Below are 16,480 nucleotides of genomic sequence, written 5' to 3' on the forward strand. Positions count from 1 at the left end.
TGTATGGCAGTATGACTGGGTTTTAAGGGTTTCAATCGTTTCAATGAACCAACAGAGTACTATGGGGAAACTGAGACCTTATTGTGAAAGGATGCGGGCGGAAGTCGCGGCTGATGTTGCTGAAGTGTCGCCATGCTAGTTCCGGCTCACACGGGGTCAGAGTCGGTGAGCTCGTTGTCATGATGCTGGAGAGGAGCAGCCTGGTGACCGTGGTGGCAGATGTCTTCTTTAGCAGGAGACATCGGCCTGAGGAGGAGACGATCCACTGTCTGTGTTCCAGAGCCTTCGTACAGTGAGTCTCTCCTCTGTCCACGGCCACTCCACGGTGTGGTGTACACGGAACTGTTGTTGGTCTTCAGCTTTGTCTGTCTGTGTGTCCTTCTCTGTGCAGGGACCGAGAGCTTTACCGCTCTGATAACAGACTGCTGAGCTCTGAACTAGCGGAGACTGCAGTACAAGGTGTGTGCGACAGCATCTCACAGTCTCTGTCTGTTACCTGACTTCAGAATCATTGCAGGGTGTTGTTGAAGTTCTGACTGAGTGGAAATGAAGAATGCATCTAACAGGGAGGGTAAGATCAAGAAGTTGAAAAGACGATTGTGTTTGAAATGCTCACAGAGGCAGGTGATGATGAGCAGGAAGAAGAAGAAGAAGAGGAGGAGGAAGAGGAAGTGCTGGATGAAGAGGCGCAGTTAATGGCAAGCATGGGTCTGCCTCTGGCCTTCATCAGCTCCTCTGACCAGAGGAGAGCAGTAAGTGAGATACACTGCTAGACAGTCTGGCTAGCTCCTTGTCACTTTCATTAACTAATGAATTGAGCTCAATGTTTTGGGCTGCTGCTGAATGTCCCTGTTTACGATCATGTGACAGGGGAGGAGGTCTGACAGGAAGCCTGCCACATACCTGGGAGAACAAGCTGAAGAGGAGGGAGATGAAGTAGAGCTACATGTTGACAACAAAGGTAATCCCATTCATTTATTATTACTATTTACACATACGGATAGGACAGAAGCATTTTCCAAATGTGATAGGATGTTAGAGCAAGTGGCTTAATCTGATTCCTCCTAAATAGATTATGAAATTGTACAGTGAAAACATTACACAGGGTTTTGTGCACCTGTTAACAAAGTTACTGCCAGAGACAAAAGAGAAGCTCCATTGAAATCACGTCCTTTGCTCTCTTTAATGGCCCAGTTGATGAGAGGCAAGTGAATGATTCACTGGAGCAAGGAGCGGGAGAGATCCAAGATGCTGGCTGGGAAACCTACTGGGGTAAGCAGGATAACATGAAGATTACTGCAAAGTCAACTATTGTGTAGCTGTCCACTGAACCTAATGAAATGTGTCTCTCACTGAAGCACATAAAACACATAGATGTGTTGATGTTTCAATGATGGTGAGCATCTTCATCAGCAGACATAGTTGGCTCAAATGTCATAATGCGGCCAATATTCAATACTGCTTCTTTATTTTCTCCACCTCCTCCATACCCCTTGAAGCTCAACAGGGTGAAGCTCTGCTGTGGAGCAGCTGGCTAGAGAAACATCCAGAGAGTGAGCTGCTTTCTGCAGAAGATCAAGGAACAGTGACCACTCCTTGGGACGACCCAGAAACAAAAGCTGTTTGGGACAAACATGCTGCAGACACCTACTACTCGTACTGGGAGCAGTATTCTTACTGGGCGGGGCAGGGCTGGACCACTGACCAATCCATCTGTAATGGGAACACTGGTGGAGTGGCAGGGGTGATGGACAAAGGCATAGAGATACCTTCAGCGGAGTGGAAGGATGGACAGACTGGAGAGGAGAGCCAACGGAGAGACGTGAAAGCCCTTCATGATGATGTGGAGGTTTTGAAAGATCTGCTTGGACAGAAGTGCACATTAGAGACTTGTGGGAGCTCAGTGACTCCCTCAGAGATACACAGAGACTGTATGAATGTGGCTGATATCAGCGAGCATTCTGAGGATCAGCTCTGTGGCTCTGACGATCCTTCTGATGGTGGGAATCATCGTAAAAGATCTGCTGCATCCTCTCAGCAGGACACAGCCAAACAGACAGGTACGTACGTACGTGCGTGTGTGTGTGTGCGTGTGTCCTAGTAGTGGCACTCTTCCTTAAAAATTCATAGCGCATCACATCCACCATCTGAATTGCTCTGATAAACAAGTGCTCCTTTCAATACTACTCTGTTACTCGTAACTTACACCTTCCCACAGCTGCCATCACTTGGCCACATCACGCATCATCATTCATTACAGTACTACACACAATATACACTATATTCTTTATTTGTCCCACCACAGTTTCATAATGATAGATATTTTATGCAGTATATAAAATGTTCCCATATCAATCTTTTTCATTGTAGAGCTTTTTGCAGTCTTCGTCATAGCTCGCTGTCTTTTTCTCAGTTTTATACACACTATTTGCCCCTTTGTCATCATCACACTGACGATTGGCAGCACTTGGAGAAAGCCTGCCCATGTTTGTGACCATTTGAAACATTTATAACATTTCCAGGCAGATAGGATTCGGCATTAACTCTGTAGATATTGCTTTCATGGTGCCCGTTCATGCAACAAGCATGTAGCTCTCAGCAAGACATTAATCCTGCTCAGCAGGATCTGTAGTTGCTCAATGGTTGCTTGGATTGCTGCAGTGGAATTCAAGGTTTTATCAAATGTTTTGTGAAGGCTCTTATGTGGGTTCTTCGCCAAGTATAGAATCTGAACACCTTCCAATGAGACGCTGTGCTGGCCGACCGTTCCTCCCTTCCTCAGGATGAAGGACCAGGACTTTACTGCCAGTACACACGCGACCAAAATGGTTGCACTCTAGATCCCTGTCAGCTAATTCACATCAGTTTAGCAAATTCATATGCAAAATTGCATCTTTGTTGAACCTTGATTCCCAAAATGTATCATTATATAGCTATACAAGTTTGATATTTTTGACATAGCATACTACGGTTGTATTATTACATTTGGGATAATGCACATTTATTTAATGAGTGTACAGTGTGAGTTTGCTGATAAATATCTTCAGTGTTTTGGCTCAGATTCCCAGCAAGTTATGGGCAGCACTGACCAACAGTACGGCTCAAGGAATAAGATGTCAAATAGAGAAGATGACGACGATGGCGACAAACCCCCTGGAGGAGGACATGTCAAAGTTAAACGCAGGTGGGTTTTTTTGTTTTTTTTTATTGTGTGTGTATGGAGCATCAATAAATCATGTGTCGTAAAGCCTTTATTATGATGTATCCCATGTGCAATGAACAGTAATTGAAAACTGTCTGTTCCTTCTCCGCAAAGCTAAGCTTGTCCTAATTGTTATTTGTTGCAGTTGATTTGTTATAGACTTAATTATATTCTGAAAAAGGTCCTGTTATGTAAAAACTTCCTCTCTCATTTTTTCACAGCTCATGCAGTGTCTGTCTGATAGAGCCAGACTCACACACTACATATCAATAATAACATAATAATTGAAATTGATTGGTAATAATCAGTTTTAGCCAGGTTTAGTGCTAATCCATCCATGTCCAATAAAGCTGCTTGAAATTTTCAGATGTCATAGTTATCGATTGTACAACTTGATTGCAAACATGCTTCCTTGTCTTAGTAATAATCACACTGAATTTCATAAAAACATGACATTCATGGCTTTAAATGGACATCAAATATTGAAGTGGAGTATTTGTAGCACCTTCATGTTTCTGGTTTGATTCCACATTTCCACCAGATCCTTAGCTTAAACCTTTTCTGACACAGAAGTAAAGTTTGAAGTGCACTGTGTAGGATTCTATGAGCTTGTTAAGTTATATGAGAAAATATAAAATGTAGTTTTCCCGTGGGCTTCAGCTACTAAAAAAGAAGTAGACGTAAGTGTGAAAATAAATGTTAAAATATAGTTTTGACACAGTATTTTGTTTTTCCCCACAGTCATGAGCTGGATGTTGAGGAGAATCCTGACCTGACACCAGAGGAAGCTTGGCGTAAACTAGGACTCAAAAACAATCCAGAGCCCGAGTAAGTCTGATCTGGTCAACCATTCTGCTTGTCCAACAGCAGCACACACCACAGCTGAGCAATAAAATGAACACCTCTCCAAAACACTTAAAATAAACTGAGCATAAGAACCAGAAAGGGGGGGTGGGGGGTTCCAGCTTAAGGATAACTGGACTGTATTTGTTTTATTATTGTAGCCCTAATGGCAGCTTTGTTTTAAAAGTAAGACTGACAAGTTCAAATGGAAGAGATAAGGTTTATATTCTGCTAAAAAAAAACAATGATATCGATTTTTTTATTAATCAGTGAAACAAGCGACTGTAGCCTACATCAGAGGCTCAGGGGTTACAGTGGTCATCCTCTAACCAGAGGGTTGGCAGTTCGATCCCAGTGCTTTAGGGGTTATCAAGACGAGAAAAGTGCTATTTGTCTGTGTGTATTTATAACAAATAAGTGTTTTTGTGGCAGTGTTCGCACAGTGAATGTCTCTGTGAGTGATTGTGTTTGTGCCTGCCCAGGTTCAGCAGTGTGTTAAGCTTTAAAGGCGGTGCTGGTCAGAAGCGTCAGAGGTGGACTAAGAGACAGGTCCGCAGTGTCAACAAACACACCAAGTTCTCAGAAACAGGAAGGGACAGCACAGGGCCACCAATCTGCTCGTCCCTCTACAAGGTAAGACCTGGGACACATTGTTGATGATTAAACTGCAGTGGACTGATGGTTGGTAGTAGATCCATATGAGTTGCCATTTAATCAATCCCCGATTTTTCTGTTTTCAAGAGTGTAATGAATAAAGCAGGGGTCACCGACACGGGCACCAGGTCATAACTCACCAGTGAGCTGCGTCTAAACTTTCATATGCGTTTCTAAATAATTTGAATTATTTATTTTTTATACTGTCAAATTTGTATTCTCATATTGAAGTTGGAAAGGTATAGTTCAAAGGTCAGTATTGTGAGCATGACGACATTTCAACATTCTCGGAGAGTAAGCTAGCGGGCGCAGTGAAGACGGGGTGGGCGGCTGAATGCGGTTTCTTAGCCCGAAAACATGTCGTTTTCACAGTGAGCTGGAGGAAGAGTTCTGTTTTACTACTGAGAAAGAGAGCTGCGTGTGTTTCATTTGCGGGGCGACTGTGGCGACGGCAAAGCGGCACAATGTGGAGAGACACTTCACTACGCGTCACCAAAGCTACCACGCTAACCACCCACGGGCAGAGAAAGCCCTTTAGCTAAAGTCAGCTTTGGGTGAGCAGCAGCGTTTTTTCACGGGACCGGCGAAAAACTCCCATAAACCAACCGAAGCATCGTTTAGCGCGACACATTTTCTGATAAAGAAGAAGAAGGAATTTTCAGACGGAGAAGTTTTCAAAGAAGCAATGATGATTATTGCTAACACAGTACCTAAAGACCGATCTAATCTCCACCCTCTCCGATGTGCAACCGGGGGCATCTACGATGGCTAGACGAGTGTCGGCCATATCCGTTAACTTGGCCGATCAGCTGGACCACTTCTGGCGAAGTGCAGGTAGTTTAGCATCCAGCGCAGCGGTTGGTCTTTATCCGGAAAGTGTTCGATGATTTCTCCACAAAAGGAAACTCCTGACACTACTGCCCCTAAAGACAATTACGAGGGGAGCTGACAATTTATACCGCGGCGAAGGAGTTTTTCCGTGCAGAAAAAGGTTGCATCGGAAAAGCTGGTTGCGGTGACTACAGACGGAGCTCCTGCCGTGATCGGCCGACATACAGGTTTCATCTGTGTGTCCCAGACTTCTCAAAAAGGTCTGCATTACCACTGCATCATTCACCAGCAGGCCTTATGTGCTAAAGTGATCGGCTTTGGGCACGTGATGACTCCCGTTGTGAAAATCATAAACAGCATCCGCTCCAAAGCGAAACAGCGCAGGATATTCAAGGTGCTATTGGAGATGTCAGCTGAATATGGTGGCCTGCTGCTACACACAGAGATCCCATGGCTCAGCAGAGGACGAGTTTTACTTCGTTTTTGGTCACTTTTTGGGTGAATAAGACGTTTTCAAATTTGTTTAAAGCAGTAGTAGTAGTCAGCATTAATCTATTCAATAATAAGACTGATTCTGACAACAGCTGTTGTCCCTAGTTGTTTTTACTGGATGAAAGGCTTCCTCTTCACACCATTAAATCCATACAGCCATATGAAGACAGCAGGACACTTGATAAATGATCTGCAGAGTTCAGTCAGTTTTTTGCCTAGTTTACCAGGGTTCTATTCTTGAAATGCCTTACAATGTTAATTCTGTCAATCCTTTTTAGTCCTAGTTAAGCTACAAAGTGGTTAACACTCTTTGAAATAAGAACAAGAAATGTACATATGTGTTGATTGCATTGCCACATTTAAAGGTCCAGTGTGTAAGAAAGGAATCTACTGTAAGAAATTGTACATAAATTAAACCTAGCAATGTTCTCACTGTTCTCAGTGTGTTTCATCTAAATTGTACAAATTGTTGTTCCTTTACCTGACAATTGCCCATTTATATTTAAATCAGGAGGGGCTCCTCTCCTCAGAGGCCACCATGTTTTCAACAGTAGTCCAGACGAGACAAACTCAACACCTTTTGAGTTTTCATAACAATTGAAGGCTACCACTGTTTTTTTATGTTTGGAAGGGGAGGGTAAGGTGAGGGGTGTTCAGCTGCAACATGCAAATTCACCACAAAAGTCTACACACTGAAGCTTTCAGCAGTGGAGTTTGCATCTGATGCAAGCTGCTGGCAGGTGGGAATAGATTGAACAACTGTTACAGATCAGCAATGACAGAATACATAAGTAAAAATAATAAGTAAAGTAGGAGACTGGACTGTAGATTTATCATCATGGAAGACTAATTATAATAATTTACTTGACAGGTCCAAAACTTCCTTAAACACCAGAGAGAGACACAGATGAGACCATGTGAGAAGAGTGAGACAGGAGAAGGAAGTTCACAAGACCCTGAGGACAATCGTCCATCTCTGGGAGAAGAGGAGAAGAAAGAGATAAAGGAGATGAAGAGTGCTGAGGAAGAAAATAAGGAGGTGCTGGAAGAGCATAGTTCTTGTTCTCTGTCCAGTTCAGATGCAGACAAGAGGAAGGACACGGTGGATAGTGAGGAGGAGGAGGAGCCTGGTAGACAGTTAGTTTATCCAGAAGTCCCAGACTTTCTCCTTTCTGAGGCGCCTAAAGATGACCGGGGTAGGAGTCTGTGTCAGTTGATTCTGGTGAAACACATACAGTAATAGTTTGTAGACAATGTGAAAACTGGTTCAGTCTAATGATAACTCATGTGCATGTGTGTGTAGAGTTGAGTGTGAAAGAAGGAAAGAAACAGAAGAAGAAGAAGAAGAGTAAGCGAAGGAAGAAGCAGCAGGTCCCAGCAGACATGGTAACCGAACCGGAGCTGGCTAAATACTGGGCTCAACGCTACAGACTCTTCTCTCGCTTTGATGAAGGGATCAGACTGGACAGAGGTGAGTCTGTGTGCATCTTTAATCTAACAGAATCCATTTCATCACCATTATTTGGAAACATGAAATTTTCACTTAATATGTTTTGGTAAACCGACACACACTGTTTCTCAACAGAAATATGTTCGTCTAACACATTTGCAGCCGAGGTACAGATATCTGACAACATACATTCAAATCATCAATCAATCAATCAGAACCACCAAGATCTTAAATTAAATTGTTCTTTTTGGATAATGTAAGGACAGTGCAGAGAAGTTACCTTTAATGCTTGTGTCTTAAGAACATGCACTTTTCATCTTAACAGTGTTTGGTCATTTGTTCAAGTGAACACACACACACTAACATACTAAAATGCTTACATTGTTGTGTGTTGCAGAGGGCTGGTTCTCTGTGACACCAGAGAGGATCGCTGAACATATCGCCCTCAGGGTACAGCAGAGCTTTTGTGACTCTGAGCTGATTATAGATGCCTTCTGTGGTGTGGGAGGAAACGCCATTCAATTTGCTCTCACTGGAAAGAGAGGTAAACCCACACACCACCACCTTCCACCTCCAATAACAGCTTTCTCTTTGTTATAATTACAACCCCTTATCAGAAAAAGTTGGGACGGTATGTTACATTTAAAATTAAAACAGAGAACAGTGATTTATAAATGATCTTTGACCTGTATTACAGTAAAAACAATACAAAAGCAATATTTGATGTTTGACATCATGAATTTGATTGGTTTTTTTTTCAAAATAAACACTTCTTTCAATTTTAACTCTTGCAACATATTTCAATAAAAGGTGGGACAGTAAAGCATTTACCACTTTGTAATGTTGCTATTCCTTTTCACAACACTTGAAAGACAATTAGGGACTCAAGACACCCAGTGATGAAGCATTTCATTTTGTCCCATTCTTATCAGTCTTAATGTGTGCAACAGTACAGGGTCTCCATTGTCGCATTTTGCGGTTCATAATGCGCCACACATTCTCTATTGTGGCCAGTTAAGCACCCCCACCTTCTTCTTCTGCAGCCATGCCTTTGTAATGTGTGCAGAATGTGGTTTTGCATTGTCTTGTTGAAATATACATGGATTTCTCTGGAAAAGATGACGTCTTGAAGGCAGCAGATGCTGCTCCAAAATCTCTCTGTACTTTTCAGAAGTAATGGTGCCATCACAGATGTTATGGTTCATTCCAGATGCCTTCAAGTCCAGAGAAGTTGGCGTTGCTTCTGGACACGGTTAACATAAGGCTTCGTTTTGGCACAGTAAAGTTTTAACTGGCATTTGTGGATGTAACTTGACAAATGTTTGCCAAAGTAATCCTTAGCCCATGTGGTTATATCTCTTATGGATGAATGATGGTTCTTGATGCAGTGTCGTCTGAGGGATCAGAGAGCACAATTAGTCAGCTTAGACTTGCGCCCTTGACTTTTATGCACTGAAATTCCTCCAGATTTGTTGTTTTAATCTTGTTATGCACTGTAGAGGATGAAATATCCAAATCCCTTCCTATATTTATTTGAGCAACACTGTTTTTTTAACATTTAAATAATTTGTTGGCAAACTGGCAATCCTCGGCCCATCTTTGCTTATAAAGAACTAGGCCTTTACTGGATCAGAATAATGATAATAATGATGTGGACAATAAAACAAATAAAGATGTGTCTTAAAGGGATAGATCAGCGAAAAATGAAAATGTGCTCATGTCTACTCACCACTATGCCAATCGATGGGTGGGTGTTTGAGTCCACAAAACACTTTTGGAGTTTCAGGAGTAAACAACCTTTCTGCTCTCTCTTTTTTTCAGTTCTGGCTGTAGATATTGACCCAGTGCGCTTAAGCTTGGCACGCCACAATGCTACAGTTTACGGCGTGGACAACCAAATTGACTTCCTGCAAGGGGACTTCCTCCAGCTGGCATCCCAGCTACGCGGCGATGTGGTCTTCCTGTCACCACCATGGGGAGGACCAGACTACCTAACTGCTGAGGTGTTTGACATCAAGACCATGATGCAGCCTGATGGATATCCTTTGACTTGAAATAGGGATGTCATAATCACAGAATATGTTATATTAGGCGGCTGAGGGGTAGAGTGGTGGTCCTCCAACCAGAAGATTGGCAGTTCCCCAGTCTTCCCCATCTGCATGCCGAAGTGACCTTGGGCAAGATGCTGAACCCAGAAATGCCCCTCATAGAACAAAAAAGTGCTACTAATAGATGCACTATATGATTGTGTGTGTGAATGGTTGAATGGCAGACTGTACTGTAAAGCTATGAGTGGTCATCAAGACTAGAAAACTGCTATAGAAATACAAACCATTTACCATTAATTTAATATTATGGAACAATACATGTCAAAATCTCATTAATCAGCAAATTATATTATATTTAATTTATCTATATCATAACCTATGATTATCATCAAATCAAATCAAATTTTATTTGTATAGCCCAAATTCACAAAACACATTTTGCCTCAGAGGGCTTTTACAATCTGTTCTCAGACCCTCGGTTCGAGTGAGGAAAAACTTGCCCACAAAAAAACCCAAAGCAACAGAAACATATTGTACAATTACAATAAAGGCAATGATTACAGTAGCAGTGGTTAGCAGCAGTGGTGGTGGTAATATGTAACAATGCTACAATAATAAACAAGTTAATATTAATGTCATGCAATTATGACTAATAGTAATAACAAGAGTGGATGTCAGGCAGGGCCATGAAATCCACTCTTAGTGGCAGTGGCAACCACGATCCAATACAGGGAGCAGCCATGATCCATGAGAACCTTCTGGACGAGAGAGCACAGAAACTCCAGGGAAGAAGTTTAGTTAGTAACATGTATTAATGAGACATGTATGTTTAGAGATGGGGATGATAATAGACGGCAGTCTAATCCTATAGCAGCATAACTAAGGGCTGACCTGAGCCAGCCCTAACTATAAGCTCTATCAAAGAGGAAAGTCTTAAGTCTACTCTTAAAAGTGTTGACTGTCTGCCTGGCGAACCAAAAATGGTAGTTTGTTCCAGAGAAGAAGAGCTTGATCACTGAAAGCTCTGGCTCCCAATCTACTTTTGGAGACTATGGGAACCACAAGGAACCCAGCATTCTGAGAGCGTAGTGTTCTGGAGGGGTACTATGAGCTCTTTGAGATATGATGGTGCCTACTCATGAAGAGCTTTGCATGTGAGGAGGATAATTTTAAATTCTATTCTGGATTTAACAGGTAGCCAATGTAAAGAAGCCAAAATGGGAGAGATGTTATCTCTGATCTTGGTTCCTGTTAGAACACGTGCAGCAGCATTCTGAATTAGCTGCAAAGTCCTAAGAGACTTATTGGAGCAACCTGATAACAAAGAGTTGCAATAGTCCAGCCTAGAAGTAACAAATGCATGGACTAGTTTCTCTGCATCCGCTTGAGAAACAATGCATCTAATTTTGGCGATGTTACGTAAGTGGAAGAAAGCAGTCTTTGAAATTTGTTTTATATGGACATTAAAGGACAGATCCAAAAACAACTCCGAGATTCTTAACGGTGGAGCTGGAAGCCAGGGTGATCCCGTCTAAAGTAACTAATTCTCTAGAAAGAGAGTTTCTGAGGTTTTTGGGTCCAATTACAAGAACTTCAGTCTTGTCTGGATTTAGCATCAGAAAATTGTAGGTCATCCAACTTTTTATATCCTTAAGACATTCTTGAAGTTTAATTAACTGATTGGCTTTATCAGGCTTGATCGATAAGTATAATTGGGTGTCATCAGCATAAAAATGAAAATTAATGGTGTGATTCCTAATAATGTTCCCTACAGGAATCATATATAAACTGAATAGAAGTGGTCCTAACACAGAACCTGAAAGAATTTGATGGTCAATGGTGTTGAATGCAGCACTGAGATCTAACAAGACAAGTACAGAGATGAGTCCTTTGTCTGAAGCCATTAGGAGGTCATTTGTAACTTTGACTAGTGCAGTCTCTGTGCTATGATGCACTCTAAATCCTGACTGAAAATCCTCAAATAAACTGTTCTTATGGAGAAAGTCACGCAGCTGATTGGCTACAGCTTTCTCAAGGATCTTAGAGAGAAAGGGAAGATTTGATATTGGTCTGTAATTGGCTAATACCTCTGGATCTAGAGTGGGCTTTTTAAGTAGAGGTTGAATTACAGCTACTTTAAAGGACTGTGGTACAAATCCTGATAATAAAGACAGATTAATCATGTCCAATAAAGAAGGGCTAACTAGAGGTAGAACATCTTTGAGCAGCCTGGTTGGGATGGGGTCTAAGAGACAGGTCGACGGCTTTGATGAAGAAATTAATGAAGTTATTTGATCAAGGCCGATGGGGGAAAAACAGTCTAAAAATATATCAGGTTTTACAGCTGTTTTCAAATTTGCTGTGTACGAGTGCAGATCAGTGCCTGTTGAGGGCAGGAGGTGATGAATTTTGTCTCGAATAGTTATAATTTTATCATTAAAGAAGCTCATGAAGTCATTACTACTTAGACCGAACGGAATAGATGGCTCAATAGAGCTGTGGCTCTCTGTTAGCCTGGCTACAGTGCTGAAGAGAAACCTGGGGTTGTTCTTATTTCCCACTATCAATGATGAGTAATAGGCTGCTCTGGCATTACGGAGAGCCTTCCTGTATGTTTTAAGATTGTCTAGCCAGACTAAACGAGATTCTTCCAATTTAGTGGCACGCCATTTACGTTAGGATTTACGTGCCTCTAGCTTTAAGCTGCAAATTATATTATATTTACTTTATCTATATCATAACCCATGATTATCATCATCATAATATATATTTATTATGATGATGATGATTATTATTGTTTATTATAAAAAAGGTCAAATCTGGATCCTGCAGCTCTGGAGTCGAAGATATAGATTCACAATCCTTGCTTGGTCATGTCTTTTCTATAATTTTACCAACTTACACCACTATTCACAGCAGACTGTCCATAGTGTATGACAGTGTTAAGAAATCATTTCCGCTGTGTTTAACTGACTCTAAAGGCTGTCAGTATTATCTGTGGAGTTAAGGTGATTATCAATCACATGTCAGTCAATTGTCGCCGCTCATTTAAATTTCACACATTATCAAGTGTATTTCTGGGTAAGATAAGCTGCTGGGTTTTCTCTGCATTTATTTCAAACCCACTCAGCTCAAACTGAAGATCATTCATGTTGTGTCCAAAGGCCCAACCTCTCATGCACATGTACTGAAAATGCTTTACTGTAGGTATGGCTGTTTTATGGATCTTTTTTTGCCTGGTGTGTTGGTCTAATATCTGGTTTAAAGCCAGGTTGAAATATGATGTAAGTATGAATCTAATGTTTGTCGGAAGCCCTCAACTTTCCTATTGAAACTTCATCTGGACAAAATTCCGTTATACACAAAATATCAAAGTGTGAAGAACAGATTATATTATTGAGGGTGATTCTTTTTGTTTTGGACACTTCTAGGGACAAAATATCAGTCAAATGTTTTAAATAATGTCTATGTTCATGTACAAATTTGGTTTTCATCCTTAACTCTAGCCACATTTGAGATTTTCCGCCTGGCCAAACTGATATCAGACAACATAGTGTACTTCCTGCCTCGCAATGCTGATATGGACCAGGTCTGTATGTCGATTATGCCAAAAGAATACTGGCTTTGTCTGTCACATATACGTGCTTGCTAGAGAAGGTCACAGAGCACATTATGAAAAGTATTTTTAAATGATTTAGTGTAAATTAAGTCTGAGCTAGACCTGCCAATAGGTACACTGAGGTACAATGGAAGCAGGGTAATTCAGGAGGCATCTGTTCTCTCACATCGTAGGACATTATTTTAGCAAATTGAGTACATCAGTGTATGTTTATAATACGTTATCTGATATTTAACCCATTTGATGTTGACAATTTCACATATATGTTATAACTTTATTTTCACCTGAAGTGAGTGCTGGATGAGTCTGTTTGGTTTGATACCAAAGCATGGATCGTACTGGTGATAGACCTGAGGGGAAACAAAACTCATCGGTAACTTACAGGCCTTCACAATGTACCACACTGATAGATTTGCACAAAATGTGGGATGTTGGATCTGTAGCATTTTGATTTAGAATGGCTGTATCAAATGTGGGCATGTGGTAGGATTGTTAGAGAAATGAGGAAGGATCATTTAAGTCCCAACCATCAGATTATAAATACAGATGATTGACAGTCAGGTTCTAAACATTTTGTTTTTAAAGCCTTTAATGCGAGTAAAGACAATCGTGTTCTAATCCTCAGATTCTTGTTCCCTGTACCAGATAAAACAAATTTAGATTCAGTGCATTACTGAAGTGATTGAACAGATCCTCAATCACAACACAATACTCACAGGTGTGGTAATGCATGACCTCTGTGTCCCTGTCTCCACAGATAGCCTCTCTGGCTGGTCCAGGAGGAAAGGTGGAGGTGGAGCAGAACTATCTCAACAACAAGCTTAAGACAGTGACTGCTTACTTTGGTAGCTTGATCACATCAGACAGCCAGTGACCCTGTAAGCATTTCCTCCTACAACAAACCAAAATCTGTTCCCACTATAGATCTCTCTTTCTACTCGGGCCTTCCACCTTTTATTCACTCATCAGTTTGACTTGTGTAAAGAGCAAACAGTTTTATTCAATTTCAATTTTATAATTTTTATTGTATGTTATAAACAATAAAACATTTTTTATAATGTTTGTTCTCATCTTCGTTGTTATTTAAGACAACATGTCATTGCACTGGTTTTAGTTCAGGTTAAAACAGATAATAAAGAGGTCACACTGAATCACATGGCGATACCTTAAAAGTCCTGTATAGCCTCAAGAGTTATGATCAATCTGGATTAAATTGATCAAATAAAATTGTGATTCAGGATTCAAAACTTTGTTGCCACTTCAACAACAAACAACCTCACACCAAGTACAGTAACCACAAGTGGTTTGATTGTTTAAAAAGAAAGAAATTATTATTCTCATTCAAATTCTATCAGTACCATGTTATAGCTAGACCAGTGTATATATACCCTGACAGTGTCTTATAGACAGTAACTCTGGTAAAACAGCATACTGTCTCTGGGTAAGAACCATAAAAAAAACCCTGCTGTTCTTGTTGATTCAATGATGAACTGATTAGATTTTGGGGGGAGGTCAAAGGTCAAGGTCACTTTGACCACAGAACACATTATTTTCCGTAACTCATGCAAAAGAGGTATAGAATTGATTATTATTATCTATCAATCAAATATTAGCATAGTCCTTTTTAAGAAATCACAATTTGCCATCCGGTTTAATAAAGTTCAACATCCTCAGACTTTAATCCTCAGCAAGAGTGAGGAGGAACTGCCAAAAATAACTTAACAGGAAAGAAACCCAGGAACCTCAGGGAGAGCCGCATGTGAGGGATTCCTCTCCCAGGACTGACAGAAATTCCAAAGATACAACATATAGCAGAGCACATCAACAAAACAACAATGTTCACATATTCATTGTGCGTTAGACAGTGTCTATTATAAATGAAGAGGTCTATTAATGTATGTTGAAGGGAGCAGCAATTACAATCTTAATAACAGTGGTCCTGCCAGTAATTGTCAAATATACGAGTATAGGCATATTGTATATCTAAGCAATCTATACTTCATGTAATCATAATCTACAATGAGCTGCCCCCACGATCAGCGATGTGGCTGCAGCTGTGATACTGGATCTGCAACAATAAAAAGCAAAAAGTCCAGGGAAGATATCAAGCCAGTAACATGTATTGATGAGACATTAATGTGATGAAGAAGGAGAGGAGGAAAGAGAATTTACTTGTGTCATGTGTCCCTGGAAAATCTACACCTATAGTAACAAATATAGTATAGTAAGGTTTTAGGCCTTCTCTTGAACTAGCGTGTGTCTGCCTCCCAAACTGAAACTGGGAGGTGATTCCACAATAGAGGAGCTTAATAGCTGAAGGATCGTTCTACTTTTGGAGACTTGAAGGATGATAAGTAAGCCTGAATTCTGGAAGCGCATTGCTCTGTTACGGTGATACTAGAGCTCTATGAGGTTTGATGGTGCTATATCATCACAGCTTTGTAGGTGAGTAGAATAAAAAATACTTAATCTAACAGGAAGACAATGTAGTGAAGCAAGTACAGAAGGAGGTGATCACTTTTTTGGACAAGCTATAGACCAAAATGCTCCAGATTCGATGGTAAATGTCTGTAATTCTGCAGAACACAATTGTAAAGTAGCTTACCCTTCAATGAACGTAGAACCATGGAAGAGCAGTTTGGGTTTGAAGTGTTGCATTGCAGTATGTAGGCTTAGAAGTTCTGTCATTCGATGGAAAAGCCCATTGTCTTACTCTGTGTCCCTCTTTTTATTAAAAATCTAAGAAAAGAAAAATTAAAGTGGAACCTAGTTGTTCTGAGCTGTGGAGATAGAATGAGTCAAGCAGAAATACTGTCTAGGATTGCTGAACATCCTCCAGAGCAGGTTAGAATGGCCTGTTGACTTACCTCCGTTAGCTTTGAAATACTGAAAACACAGAGTTAAACAGAAAGTTGCCTTGATTAGAAATCAATCAAAACCAATAGTTGGCTATTGAATAAGCGTTTGCCTGAAATTTAAATATGATAGCATTTGAGTGTGCTAAAGAGATGCAGCCAAGACAATATTTTAAAGGATTAAAAAGATTCCTTTCTATCATACACAAAACATATGGGATGAAGAACAATGACCCTGTGTCTCAAGTTGCATCCAAATTGTGATGACTAACAAGCGCTAAATCAAAAAAACTAATCTTTATTGGTTAATTAAGGGTCCCAAGCTTGAAATATGGACATATAAAACAATTAAGGTTAAAATTACATTTTACTTTGATAACTCCTCTTCGCAGACTGACAACCCCAAACTCCAACTCTAACATCTCTTCCAGATGTCAGTCAACTGGATTCAGTTGTGCAAGGTCAAAAAGGTTATATCAGCCAGTG

General features: G+C 40.6%; 1 protein-coding gene across 1 annotated transcript; it reads left to right on the forward strand.

Moving 5' to 3' along the window:
• The first annotated feature begins 107 nt into the window (after positions 1 to 107).
• Positions 108 to 14,197, forward strand: tgs1 (trimethylguanosine synthase 1). The gene is made up of 15 exons (XM_020113705.2): positions 108 to 292; positions 392 to 459; positions 619 to 752; positions 871 to 961; positions 1,195 to 1,272; positions 1,500 to 2,060; positions 3,061 to 3,184; positions 3,944 to 4,030; positions 4,528 to 4,678; positions 6,894 to 7,218; positions 7,326 to 7,493; positions 7,870 to 8,016; positions 9,294 to 9,510; positions 13,031 to 13,109; positions 13,897 to 14,197. Exons 1-15 carry the CDS (start codon positions 114 to 116, stop codon positions 14,011 to 14,013), a joined length of 2,526 nt encoding a protein of 841 aa, XP_019969264.2. The 5' UTR covers positions 108 to 113; the 3' UTR covers positions 14,014 to 14,197.
• Positions 14,198 to 16,480: the final 2,283 nt, after the last annotated feature.

This window comes from Paralichthys olivaceus, chromosome 16, assembly GCF_024713975.1.
Source record: "Paralichthys olivaceus isolate ysfri-2021 chromosome 16, ASM2471397v2, whole genome shotgun sequence".
NCBI classification, from domain to species: Eukaryota; Metazoa; Chordata; class Actinopteri; order Pleuronectiformes; family Paralichthyidae; genus Paralichthys; species Paralichthys olivaceus.

Bases quoted from the DNA above. Each gene is read 5' to 3' on its own strand.
- tgs1 (XM_020113705.2), top strand. From the start codon at position 114: ATGTTGCTGAAGTGTCGCCATGCTAGTTCCGGCTCACACGGGGTCAGA. The intron at 2,061-3,060 runs GTACGTACGTAC...GTTTTGGCTCAG, and splicing joins GGACACAGCCAAACAGACAG to ATTCCCAGCAAGTTATGGGC. The intron at 9,511-13,030 runs ATATCCTTTGAC...AACTCTAGCCAC, and splicing joins ACCATGATGCAGCCTGATGG to ATTTGAGATTTTCCGCCTGG.